General features: G+C 35.9%; 1 protein-coding gene across 17 annotated transcripts in view; it reads right to left on the reverse strand.

Moving 5' to 3' along the window:
• Positions 1-14,167, reverse strand: part of LOC143904712 (liprin-alpha-1-like) — an 83,160-nt gene that overhangs the window by 53,267 nt on the left and 15,726 nt on the right. For 16 of the 17 annotated variants that reach the window (XR_013259027.1, XM_077419630.1, XM_077419621.1 and 13 more), the window contains exons 3-5: positions 10,833-10,907; positions 8,943-9,038; positions 7,944-8,174 (exon numbers count right to left, since the gene is read on the reverse strand). Coding sequence is in view for 16 of the 17 variants with exons in the window: in XM_077419630.1 (XP_077275756.1) it covers positions 7,944-8,174; positions 8,943-9,038; positions 10,833-10,907 (402 nt within the window). In the remaining variant the exon portion in view is untranslated. The remainder of the gene's footprint in view (positions 1-7,943; positions 8,175-8,942; positions 9,039-10,832; positions 10,908-14,167) is intronic. The other variant, XM_077419685.1, reaches the window with a different exon arrangement.

The raw sequence follows: 14,167 nt of genomic DNA on the forward strand, positions 1-14,167 counted from the left end.
ACGTATTTTTTTGCGGCGTATCTCGACAAAAATAATAGGTGGGTGTGGGGTTAAATTAAAAAATTTGACATATTTAAAAAATGTGATTACGCTATTGTAAAGAGCACAAAAAACCATAAACTTTTTGTATAAAACTCTTTTTCATACGCCTTATATTTTCGAAGATATTCGCTAAAAATTATAATTTCTTCGAAATATCTTCGAAAATATATAAGGCGTATGAAAAAGAGTTTTATACAAAAGATTCATGGTTTTTCGTGCTCTTTACAATAGCGTAATCACATTTTTCAAATATGTCAAATTTTTTAATTTAACCCCACACCCACCTATTATTTTTGTCGAGATACGCCGCAAAAAAATACGTGTCTAATATTTTTTGATGTTCAGCAACATATCCAAAGCGCATCCAAATCGGGTAGCGACACTTCCAACCGTTCCCTTATAAGTAACCTTCAAAAGATTTTAGCCGTTGCTCGTTGTTTATTAAAAAGTTATTAATAAAAGAATTTAAATAAAATGTACGTAATTTTTGAACACTGTGTATATAAGAATAATGAAAGTTTGTATGTTGACCTATTATAGGACTTCTCATTATTATTTATTATTTCTTATTGGAATTCAAATTTTCTTTTACTTAAAAATACAGTAATTATTTTAACACAAAATGATTTCACATGGATTTCCAACTTTCCACGCGAGGTGAGGTTCACACTACTCCACCCCCTGCTTACAGGACAGAACAAGGTTTATCATTGTATGGTTCCATATGGATTTCCAACTTTTCACGTGAAGTGAGGTCCACCCCATTCCATCTCCTGCTCGTTTGCTTATACACCCAAACAACATATGCGTGGGTGGGGGATGGATTCCATCCCTCCCCGCCCAAGCACTTACTTCAATATGCAAATAAAGTTTCAAGTATGAAGTTAAACACATGCAATCAATTAATACCTGTTTGTGTTGATAAAAAAAAGTAGATTACATATTCTGCGATCTCTCCTAATTTTTATTCGGGTAACTCCGGTATTTACGCCGCGCGAGGATTTACGCCAAATGGTTATTTCATGATACATAAGTGTAGAGGGATAGTAAATGATGGAATACAGCAAAATACAAGTGCATAGCTCTTGTATTTTTTATTTAGCTTGATATCTTGTATATCTCTCTTGTTTATTAGGATATACGGCATTTTTAGCATGCGGAATTTATGCCATAGTACAGACATTTTGTAAAACTCGAAATCTCCTATGTGTTCTTTTTCCTTCTTTTTTTTTTGATCGTATAACAATAATCTTTAATGCATCTATCGCTCTTCTATTTTTTGCTTCCTCATAAAGGAAGCTTTGTTTTCGTAAATTTCGTATATGAATCTTTGATTGCGTATATATATATATATATAAAGTTGGGTTTAATCAATGAAATTTAAAAGAATTATATATGAAATAGGGGTAAAAAAAACTAAAGAAAAGATTGTTTTTTGAGTTTTTGATGCTAATATGTTCAGAGTGTTCTAAAACGTCGAAATATTGCATTAAAAAAAATGTCCGTATGTGTGTATGTGTGTATGTGCAGATTTGATGTTGTGGTTGCTCTAACTTCCGCAAATTTTGAGATATCGAGCTCAATTTTTTTTTAATGTAGAGTATTATTAAAGGAAAGTTGATATTAAATTTGGCGGTGATCGGTAAAGGGGTTCTTTCTTTATAAAATTTTGAATTTTTTGAGAAATGTCCGTGGCTGCTCTAACTTCTGCAAATTTGGAGATATCGGCCTATTTCTAATTCTATTACCTTCTTCGGTCTTTTCTACCCCTATTTCATATATACTTATTTAGGATTTGGTTGGTTAGACTCAACTTTATACGCGATTAAAGGTCCATATGCGAAGTCCATATATAGACCGTGTAGCCTGAACTCCCAAAGTCAACATCGATTTGACATTGTGTCGATTGTAAAACCCCACTTGTGCTACTATATATAAGCTGATCCTCTATCTCTCAATTCATAAAAAGATTAAATTTAAAATTAAAAAAAGTGTGCGAATTAGAAACTTGCACATTGGTTCTTTATCACTACAGATCGCTACCATTGCTCCTATTTTATATATTTCGCTCATAAACCTTATTCTATAAGGAAGCCAAACTAATATAAATACTAATAATTATGCATCGAATAAAATACAAGCTTCCTCATAAGAGGAACTTTGTGAGCAAAATATTAAAAATTTTTCAGTTTTATAATTTGTTTATTATTCTTACATCTTAATAAACTTTTAACACACATTTTATAACTTCTTATAACATTTTATTGCCTTATTTATAAATATTATTTGTAATTTTATATATACATATATATAAGGCGTATATATTCCACCCCCATAAATGTCATATATCCCACCCGTATGGGATATATGACAAAAACGCTAGAATTTCTGAAAGTTTTTTTTGTTAAATACAATGAATAAATATTTCATATTTTTAATTTTTTTATAGTAGTAGACAATATATAAAGTTTTTATTGGTATAACTTATTTGCCTTAAACATAGTAAATAATTCTTGATAAATTAACTTGTCCTTAGGTGCAGCGTATATACCGGAGTTACCCTATCGTTGTCAGAATTACAACAAAGCTTTTTGTTAAGAGTAAAAAAATATCAAAATCGGGAAAAGCCAATTCTAAACAATTACCAATTGATTCAGATAGTAATTTCTAATGATTTTCTTTGACTCGCATTTTGTTTCTTTACTTCTCCCTCTTTCTCTCTCTTAGTCCAGTCGGCAAGTACATTTGAAAATCGACTAATTAGGACAAAACTGCAAAAAATTTTAATCGCATTGTTTGGGTGTCAGTAATGACATACTAAGTTTTTGATCTCCCCCGTGGTGTGCTTCGGCCGCCATCTTGGAAGAAAGGGGTGAAAAATCGGCTTTTCGCGAATATCTCGGTTTCCATTAGACTTAAGCTAAAATAGTTTAATGCAATATTGTAGGGAATTAAATTCTTTACAAAAAAGGAAGTATGTGTTTTTTTCCTACGACCAATAGTTTTGACGCTAGAGCCGGGAAAAGTAGGATACTTTTTGTAACAAACGGTTTCAGCGACTTTATCTCGCCGTATCTCACTTCTCAGAAGCTGTAGTATACTTTTGAACTCGTTTCCTTACCACCTTGCGGTAGAGTTAGTGGATGTCTGTGAAGTTGGCCCCCTTTTTTCAAAATTCGGAAAATTTTATTAGAGTTCTGGATTCCCCAGAAAGAGTTCTAGAGTTCTCTGTAGTTTTTAAAAAGAGTTCCGTCATTTAAAGTGGTGAAAACACCATTTTAAAAATGGTGGGGCTAACTTCACGGCGCCCCCCATTTAAAAAAAATGAATTTTTTTTGTAGTTCCGGATAGATTTCGATGAGTTCTAGAGTTCCCTATAGGTTTTAAAAAGAGTTCCGTTCAAATAAGCTCAAAAATCGATGTCAAAGTTGAACAAAAATTTCCTTTTTTTTTTTAAATCAATTTTTTATGGTAGATTCAGAAAGATATCGACGAGATCTAGAGTTCCCTATAGGTTTTAAAACGCTCCGACCAATATTTCAAAAGTTACAACCCCTCAAAGTGAGCACCCTAAAATTAAAAAAAAAATTCCGGAGTTCTCGCGAGAGTTCTGTTGGCCCCCCAAAGAGTTCTATCGAAAACTATTAGGGTCCGAAACGATCCAACCCATATTTCAAAAGTTACAGCCCTTCAAAGTGCGCAACTCGAAAATTTTCTAAGTCCCGAAGGGTAATTTTTTTTTTATAATCGGCTGTTTTCGCTGGAGTTTTGGTGGTCCCCCGAAGAGTTCTATCGAAAACTATTAAGGTCCGAAACGATCCGACCCATATTTCAAAAGTTACAGCCCTTCAAAGTGCGCACCTCGAAAATTTTCTAAGTCCCAAGGGGTAATTTTTGCGCACTTTGAAGGGCTGTAACTTTTGAAATATTGGTCGGATCGTTTCGGACACTAATAGTTTTCGATAGAACTCTTCGGGGGGCCACTAGAACTCCAGCGAGAACTGCCGATTTCAAAAAAAAAAAATTACCCTTTGGGACTTAGAAAATTTTCGAGTTGCGCACTTTGAAGGGCTGTAACTTTTGAAATATGGGTCGGATCGTTTCGGACCCTAATAGTTTTCGATAGAACTCTTTGGGGGGCCAACAGAACTCTCGCGAGAACTCCGAAAAAAAAATTTTTAATTATAGGGTGCGCATTTTGAAGGGCTGTAACTTTTGAAATATTGGTCGGATCGTTTCGGACCTTAATAGTTTTCGATAGAACTCTTCGGGGGGCCACCAGAACTCCAGAAAAAACTGCCGATTTCAAAAAAAAAAAAATTACCCTTCGGGACTTAGAAAATTTTCGAGTTGCGCACTTTGGAGGGCTGTAACTTTTGAAATATTGGTCGGATCGTTTCGGACCTTAATAGTTTTCGATAGAACTCTTTGGGGGGCCAACAGAACTCCAGCGAGAAATGCCGATTTCAAAAAAAAAGAAATTACCCTTCGGGACTTCTAAAATTTTCGAGTTGCGCACTTTGGAGGGCTGTAACTTTTGAAATATGGGTCGGATCGTTTCAGACCCTAATAATTTTCGATAGAACTCTTTGGGGGGCCAACAGAACTCTCGCGAAAACTCCGGAAAAAAAATTTTTTAATTATAGGGTGCGCATTTTGAAGGGCTGTAACTTTTGAAATATTGGTCGGATCGTTTCGGACCTTAATAGTTTTCGATAGAACTCTTTGGGGGGCCAACAGAACTCCAGCGAGAACTGCCGATTTAAAAAAAAAAAATTACCCTTCGGGACTTAGAAAATTTTCGAGTTGCGCACTTTGGAGGGCTGTAACTTTTGAAATATGGGTCAGATCGTTTCGGACCCTAATAGTTTTCGATAGAACTCTTCGGGGGGCCACCAGAACTCCAGCGAGAACTGCCGATTTAAAAAAAAAAAAAATTACCCTACGGGACTTAGAATATTTTCGAATTGCGGTACTTTGAGGGGCTGTAACTTTTGAAATATTGGTCGGAGCGTTTTAAAACCTATAGGGAACTCTAGATCTCGTCGAAATCTTTCTGAATCTACCATAAAAAAATGATTTAAAAAAAAGTGGAAATTTTTTGTTCAACTTTGACATCGATTTTTGAGCTTATTTGAACGGAACTTTTTTTAAAACCTATAGGGAACTCTAGAACTCATCGAAATCTATCGGGAACTACAAAAAAATTCATTTTTTTTTAAATGGGGGGCACCGTGAAGTTAGCCCCCCCATTTTTAAAATGGTGTTTTCACCACTTTAAATGACGGAACTCTTTTTAAAAACTACAGAGAACTCTAGAACTCTTTCTGGGGAATCCAGAACTCTAATAAAATTTTCCGAATTTTGAAAAAGGGGGGCCAACTTCACAGACATAGTTAGTGGCGCGTTTTTTTTTATGTGGTGTCCCCTGTAGGCCTAATCCACTCAGTTTATTATTAAGATTATGAGAGTTTTTTTGCCAGGGTTGTCTTAACTATTCAATAATATAATTGAACTCGTCAACAAAAGTGTCAACGATTTAAAACGGCGAATGCGAGTCAGGCACGGAACGTGGTGCGCAAATAAAAAAAACCGTTATAAAAAAATTAATTATTCTAATCTTGGTCTTTTTGATGTAGAGGGTTTTCAAATGTCATATTCCGCAGCATCTTCCTTTTCCTCAATATTATCTTCCTTTTCTGCTTCTTCTAGTTCTTCCTCGTTTTTCGAATCAATCTCATTGTCAGGATCGGTCAATGTTTCCTCAAAATATTGAACAGTTACGTCGATTTCTTCATCGTCACAGTGATCTATTATAATGTCGATGTTTGTGCATGCTTGACTTCGACAGTTGAAACAAGTCACAGAGCATCGCAATCTAGCTTTTCTGCAACAGCAATTCGCTTTGCAGCCTTTTGTGCATTTGCAGAAGATCCTCTTCAGAATATCCTGCGGAGCGGTTTCCTTCATTGAAGGAACTGGAAATAAACCATTTTTTATATATTTCCAGCCCTGATCTTGAGGATTTTTTTTTAACTCCGCGCCACTGCTGAGTCGAGATTATCGATCTCGACGCGATGCAGAAGGCCGACGTGGATGCCGATGCGACGCCAGAGTGCAAGATTTTACCTGTCGTCGCTGGGGCGCGTCCTCGGAAGTCTTGCAAGAGCAAACGGTTGCAGTCGGACGGCCAGTCGCAGGAGACCAGCTCAACGGAGCTTTCTCTCTCCACCCCTTTGCCTTCGTTCCGTTCTTCCAAGGTAAGAATAGCGGAACTGCAGGAAGCCGTGCGGGAGAAGCCATTCGCAGAGTTTGACTCCAAGGATTAAGGGTTGAAAGCTCAAGCCTCACCTTTGGCAGAGATATCCTGGAGTTCTATCGTCAAGAAGAGCATTTCCCCTTGCAGCTGCTTTAGTAGGTGGTATAGAAGCAATGTTGAACATTACTTTCGACGTAGATTTGGCAAAGCATGAAAATCGAAACTCATCCAGAAAACTATTGCTTTTTGCTCCGTATAAAGCGAGAATACATTTTTGTCCTGCTATGTCAATGAAATCTGGATGAGCATCCGGATCTCCAAAAATTTTTGAAATATTCTGCAAATTTTCATCTTTTTAGAACAGTTTAATAAATTTTATTTTACCTTGCCTGAAAAATGTTGAAGTGGTATCACAACCAGTAAATGCTTAAAGAAACAGAATATGCTCAGCAATATCAGGATTGGAAGGAAGTAGATGAATAAATCTTCTGCTCTGTATTTTCCTTGCTCGGTTTTATGAAATAGATGTTAGATTTAGATGATGCTAAGGCTGTCAGTAACACTAAAAGATCAATATCTTTGCCAACTATTACTACGGAATCGTAATTCTTCGATGCATCAATCGCAGTATTGACAATAAGAGTGTCAGCATCTTCAATAGCTTGCTTGATAATAAATCCTGCAGTTTAAAGTTTTTTACCCAACATTGAGATAAGTCTATCCTTATTTTTTTCATTCGATATAAATTTTTCTTGGGGCATGATAACTATCATAGATTCATTGAAAAGTACGCTCGCAGAAACATAATCGTCATAACTATATCTTTTAATTTATTTAAAATCTTGGATGCTCCCCCCTAGCTTTTAACAAGGAGTGTTTATAGCATTGTCGAGTAAATAATACAAAGCCAGATGTGTGAAACGACAACGGTTCACTAGCACAATAACAATGCCAATTACCTGAGAAATGAGATACGGCGAGATAGAGTCGCTAAAACCGTTTGTTACAAAAAGTATCCTACTCCTCCCGGCTTTAGCGCCAAAACTATTGGTCGTAGGAAAAAAACCTATACTTCCTTTCTTATAGAGAATTTAATTCCCTACAATATTGCATTAAACTATTTTAGCCTAAGTCTAATGGAAACCGAGATATTTGCAAAAAACCGATTTTTCACTCTTTTCTTCCAAGATGGCGGCCGAAGCACACCACGGGGGAGGTCGAAAACTTAGTATGTCATTACTGACACCCAAATAAAGAGATTAAAATTTTTTGCAGCTTTGTCCTAATTAATCGATTTATTTGTCATTTTTAACGACGTGCCGACTGGACTATCTGTATTTCTTTATGGATACGTATATGCATGCGTGCATGCGTGCGCGCGTAGCGTGTGCGTGCGTGCGTGCGTGCGTGCGTGCGTGTGTGTGTGTGTGTGTGTATGTGTAAAATAAAAAAACTAGTGTTCTATTGCGGAAGTAAGATTATAACAATTAGTTATGATCTTTATATATATTCATATACACAGAGATAGAAAACTACCTGAAGTTCTGTTAATATTTCTGTTAATAGAGATGGAAAGCTACCTGAAGTTCTGTTAACAGTTGGACTTTTTCTATACGTTCCGTCGTACAATACTGATTCATACCTGTTTGTCGAGAGTGGCTTGTAAATCTATTACTCGTACTGCTGAATCCTGCTCGGCTGGATCGAGACTTCCATTGCTCAATCTACTGCCAACTTCGGCGGACTTCCCTGTACCTGGTTTTTGTACCGATTGTTGTTGTTGCTGTTGCTGTTGCTGCTGCAGCGGTTGCAATTGATGTTGATGGTATTGTTGCTGCTGCTGCGGTTGGCTTGCTGCCTGCTCAGTCTCATTCTGCCCGATCACAACACTACATTCAGAATGCCTCGCCCGCATTGCCTCTCCAGCATCGCCGCGAAATTTCCAAAAACTACGTCTAATACTACACGACTACGCGACTGCACGACCATCATGCACGACTATGATAGATACATTCTCATGGATGCAGCGAATCAATGAAATGACAAACAAAAAGTGATCTGTCAATAATTCATATATCATCCGGGACAAAAGTGCACCTGTTTAAGTGTTACTGTCGAGAAATACAAAAACATGTTTACGTAAATGTTCATGATAATTTTATGTAAAGTCTTATGCGGTCTTTAATATCATGTGCAATATGAGAAACGTTTTAAATGAAATAATAAGATGACACTATTCTAGAATCACGGCGTTAGTGATAATTCAACGATAAAATGCATCAATATTTAAATAGATATTACGAAAGAAATATAATTGTACATCAATTGTATACCAACCAATAACGCGGACTCGAGTCACGGCTCTCGCTCAAACTAGAGAGGTTTACACAGACCTCGATAATATAAAAAATTTAAAGCTTCCAAGTAAAACTTTAACAAGTGAGGGAAAGAGGGTATATATGCTAAACATGCATGCAAAGTGAAAAAAAGTTCCACAAATGTATTTTACGACTCTCATAGAAATTTTAAACATTTCCACTTATCCATGATCGGTGCGAAGTATGAAAAGCGTATGTATCTGTGAATGTTTGTGCCTATGGGATTCGATCAAGATTATATTGGTAATACGATTTTATGATACCTTATTCTGTTGCTGAATTTCATCCGTCTGTCCATTCTCTTTTGGTCTATCATCTAACGTTTTCGGTGGATGCCCATTTATTTTATATTGCTGGAACTGCAAACCACACTTATATTAGATGACGATAAGAGTCACAAGAGTCTAGAGTCTCAACGTTTATAACGTCTAGAACTTTTTGATTTTCCAAGTATTTTATTCAAATCCAGGCAAAATTAGAACATTCTTGAAATAAACTTCTAAAAACTTCCAATACTATTTTTGTATTTCTCGGTAAAAATGTATTGAATGATCTCAAAATGAATATTATTAAATGAATTTTTACCAACAAAAATTTAAAGCCATGTAATATCTGAAAAATTGTTTATTAAAAATTCTAAACAATTTAGCAATATTTAGCTAATTTAGCATATATAAAGTAGATTATTAATGTTCACATGTTTTGACCTTTGTATATACAGAGTGTCACCTAATTCGCGCCCACTATTTATACAGTGATATTCCTTATCAAAAATTGAGTCAAAAAGTCATTTTTTTCTATAATGCTTAATAAAGCAGTAATTATTAAGTAAAGTTAATCCACTCATTGTCAGTGCCGTTCTTTAGCTGGCCGTATGCGTGGGCGCATACTATCAGGCGCGCGGTTCACTAACATACACTCAGCTAAAGGACGGCATTGAGTGGATTGACTGTACTCAGTAATTACTGCTTTATTAAGCATTATAGAAAAAAATGGCTCAGGACTTTTCGACTCAACTTTTTGTAAGAAATATCGCAGTGTAAATAGTGGGCGCGAATTAAGTGATACCCTATATACATTCCGCCAAATAAGAGTCTCCGCACAAGACTCTCGTATGATAGCGTAGCGTAACTTAACGTGGATGAACGCACAAAAAACGTATTGACGTATAACGCCGTAACCGATACGTTTCTTGTGCGTTGACCCACGTTTCGTTACACTACGTTACCATACGAAAGTCTTGTGCGGAGGCTCTAATTAAGGGATCGAGCGGATAGAGATAAGAAATAAGCCAATTTTAAACAGGTGTAATTTTGTTTTAAAAAATGTAAATCCAAATCTAGAAAAAGAGTTTTAAAGTTTAAAATCTCTACTTTCAAAAGGTCGCAGCTATTTTTAACTTTCTTCAATTATGCTAATTTTAACACACAGAAAACGAGCTTGATAAAGTGCGAAATTTTCTTCTTACTTTGTGGGCGTGTCACATGCATAAAAATAACCTGAAATAATTTTTTGATTTTTTCATGTTAAAGCCTGAAATTTTTACAAAACCTTTTTTTTAGATTTAGATTTAGATTTTTTTTTATCAAGTTATCAAGAGTTGAAGAATAAGTGGGCATTTTGACTTTAATCGTTCATAACTCCGTTAAAAATCATATAGCAATTCCAAAAATGGATTCCTGAAACCGAATGAATCTTTGCTCCATAACATGGTATTACTGATTTTTTTTTAACTCGTGAATATGTTACAAATAAATGAAAATACTGGGGCAAAGCCGTTTCTTCAAACTACTATCCAAGCTCAAACCAATGACACTATCTTATGTCTCCCTCGAAGTCACAAAACTTTTATATGAACCATTTTTCTCTAAAATGCTTTGTTTCCGAGATATAAGTTTGTAACACTTTAACTGATTCATCCTGTATATGTATATAATATACAATATGTATATTTCGAAGAAATACAATAAATAGGAAAATAGATCATAGTAAACTTATACATAAAAATTCCCTGCAAATTCTGATTTCTTCAGGCAGAAAGAAATTCTCTGTAAATTCCAAGTTTCTTAAATATTTCTAGAGAATAGATGTTTTTTATTAAGGAAATATTTTTAATATTTTCGTATTTTAATTTAACAAAGTATAGAACTCACTTCCTCTTTGGTATGGGCTAGTTCCTCCTCAAGACTCGTATTTCTTTCAAGAGCCACGCGCAAACGCTCGCGTACCTGAAATGGTTTTATCAGCAACAATAATCCTCTAGTTACAAACATCGTACATACATACATATATACATATAGAGTGTCACGAGTAACATGCGGACCACTGCTTGTGGGCAGGTAGAGCGGGTAAAAGTAAATAACAATCGCTATACATGAGCATTATTTGTGCATATATATATAGCCATTGTTATATTTATACAATACTCCTCTTAATATTTCGCCACGCGTGTAGCAACGTGAACGTTGAGCTGCTCTTTCTTGTCGAATCATACAGACGCATTCTGATTTGTGTATCTTTATTAATTAATTATTGAGAAACTTACAAAACGGTGACAGATGTTTTGATTCAGTTTTATTCGCTAAACCTGTCCACGAGTAGTGGTTCGCATATTACATGACGCCTTGTATACGTACATATATACATATATACAAACAATGGAAAGTCGCGAGAACATTGTGTCAATTTAACATTGTGTCTAAGGAAAAGAAGGGCGGGAGAAAGAGAATGCATTTAAAAATGACTAAAATATTAATTTTTTTTTAAGAGGTAAATTCTGCGCATTTTAAAATACATAATTTTCAGATATATCTAAATGTTTAGAAAAAAAAGAGAAATATTAAACATACGGTTTTTGCGCAGATCAAGATACGTAATGCATCGCTATGATTACATAAATATCGAATAAAAGTTTTATCACTATTCAAATATTATTAAATTCTATTATTTATGCTCCCACACACATTCATCCCAATCTTATTCTAAAGCTGGCGCCCCATGAAGCGAATAACGCGGAAACAGAACGAGCATATCACCAATCACGGGACCGTTTCGACAGAATCTTTGACAGGGTTCTATTAGAACGATCCCGTGATTAGTGATATGCTCGTTCCGTTCCGCATAATCCGCTTCATGGGACACCAGCCTAACGTTTACAAAAGTTTAAAAATAAAAGTGAAAAATGTCAAAAAAAAAAAAACAATTGTGTAATAAACGATGTAAAACATAATAAAACTCAAACAGAAGCAATACTTTGGGTTTATTTTATTTTTTAAATTAACCTCTTATGCTATCGATCTTCCGTATCGATATGTTGATATTAAGTGTCCTTCATTTGTAATTTTAATATGAAATAGACCAAGAAAAAGAGAATAAACCATTGCAAGAAATGTGAAGTTGTGATACAAAATAGCATTAAAATCTTTGAAGCGTTCGACAAGATTTCCGTATCCAAGCTCGATTTTAATAAAATTTTACAGGCACGTAGCACTTACTAAATGTAATCGAATGTCACATGCGAATGTGCAGAAACGTCTAGTTTCTAAGATATTCAAATCTTAACCCTAGAATGGTACACTTCTAAAAGTAACGTAGATGGTACACATGGGTTAGGCTAACCCGCCGTTTTCTTTTTACTATAACTTTTGATCAACTGCACATTTTAGGGCAAATTTTTTTTTAAATTGATAGTTTAGAGTTTAGAATCTCAGACACTTGAATATTCATGTTAAAAAGCAAAAAAAACTTGCACAGAAGCTATTTACAAAATTTCAAAACAAAATTTTTTTAATTGAGTAAAATTGCGGTTTTTGTTTATTTAATCATATATTTTTTTTTTTTTTTTTAACGAGTTGTGACCTAATTATACTGAGATTCTAAAGGTTTATAGGTCTACTTTAAGAGGATTAATGCATATTTTCAATTACTTCCAAAAAGTATAATTATTTTGAATGGTGAATGTAGGTAATTTTTGGCACTTAGTAACATTTTATGGTAATAAATAAAATAAAATATATACGTGATTTGCCATTAAATATTAAATGCTTTTAGTGAAATATTGGTAAATAATCTAATAAAATTAGCATTCTAATAACAAATAGCAAAAATTAAAATTATTGTACATTATTAGATAACATTGGTGTCATAAGATCAATGAAAAAAATGTTTACTTAATTTTTCAACTTCATTTTATTACAAAATTCTATTTAATTATTTTTACAAAATTAGTATATATCACGGGTTTACTAACGTTAACGATACACTGGGTTAGTATAACCCGAAGACTAACTTTCGATACTTTCCTACTCGGCAGTTTTCAATGCGCTGGTTCAATTAGGGCCTTGGCACATAGAAAAACGTAAGCAGTTAAACTTAAGCAGTAAGAAATCAACGGTATGGATTCGCTACCGCTTAGGGCCGTGCCTTAAGTTCTTGACTGTGATTGGCTGATTTGCTTACTGCTTGAGTTTTACTGCTTAAGTTTTTCTATGTGTCCGGGCCTTTATGGGTGCAACTTACTGTGGTAGGGAGCTCTCGAAAGTAGAGTTCCTATAATAAGAGTTAAGCCAATGAGGTGACGATTTTTGATTGTTCCGCCATATGTTTGTAACGGCCTGACTTTATCGAACGCGGACTGGTTCACGGGGTAGGGAGTTCGATGAAAGGCCCAGAGACAGTAATCAATTTGCCATGTGACAGTAACATGCATTTTATTCAAGATTCGGTATTACACGCAAGCTGGACGCGGTAGGTTACAGTGGTCGGTAATGCCGGTGCACGCGACGCGGTATACGGAATATCGGGACTCGAGTCTTCGCCCCGAGGTGTGGTATGCAGGGGAGAGAATAACGCCGCTCGGTATATTACCTACGGACCGCGGCTACAGATCTCGGATATTCCATATGAACCGAATTAATACCTAAAATAAAGATATAAGATGATAACGGAATGCGGTATATTACATACAAAACGCGGCTACAGATATCAGAACGCAGGAGCTATGCTATATGAACCGGATTAATACATATGACAATAACGGAACGCGATATATGACAATAACGGAACGCGGTATATGACATACGGGACGCGGCTACAGATATCAGAACGCAGGAGCTATGCTATATGACCCGAATTAATACCTGTGACAATAACGGAACGCGGTATATTACATACGGGACGCGGTATATTCCATACGGAAGGATGGCGGAATCCCGGGGTCACGGTCGCGAGAACCCTCGCGGCGAGGCCGAGCACGCTCGACCCCACGGTGCCGTGGCCGTCGGGGTAGTGTTCAGGAAGCTCGGGAACACTCTGAGAACCCTCAGTCGAGAACCAAAACTCTGGACCTCGTTGTGCGTGTTGCCCTAGGATTCGGAGGGTAGCTTCGTCAGGAATAACGGAGAGCCGTGGTAAAGACGAAGTATCTTTTCGTCGAGCGCGCCGGCTTTTTATACCGCTCGGCGCGGTGAGCTTGGCAGGAGAGAGGCCG

This window comes from Temnothorax americanus, unplaced genomic scaffold, assembly GCF_048541705.1.
Source record: "Temnothorax americanus isolate GAGA-0224 unplaced genomic scaffold, ASM4854170v1 Scaffold108, whole genome shotgun sequence".
Classification (NCBI taxonomy): domain Eukaryota; kingdom Metazoa; phylum Arthropoda; class Insecta; order Hymenoptera; family Formicidae; genus Temnothorax; species Temnothorax americanus.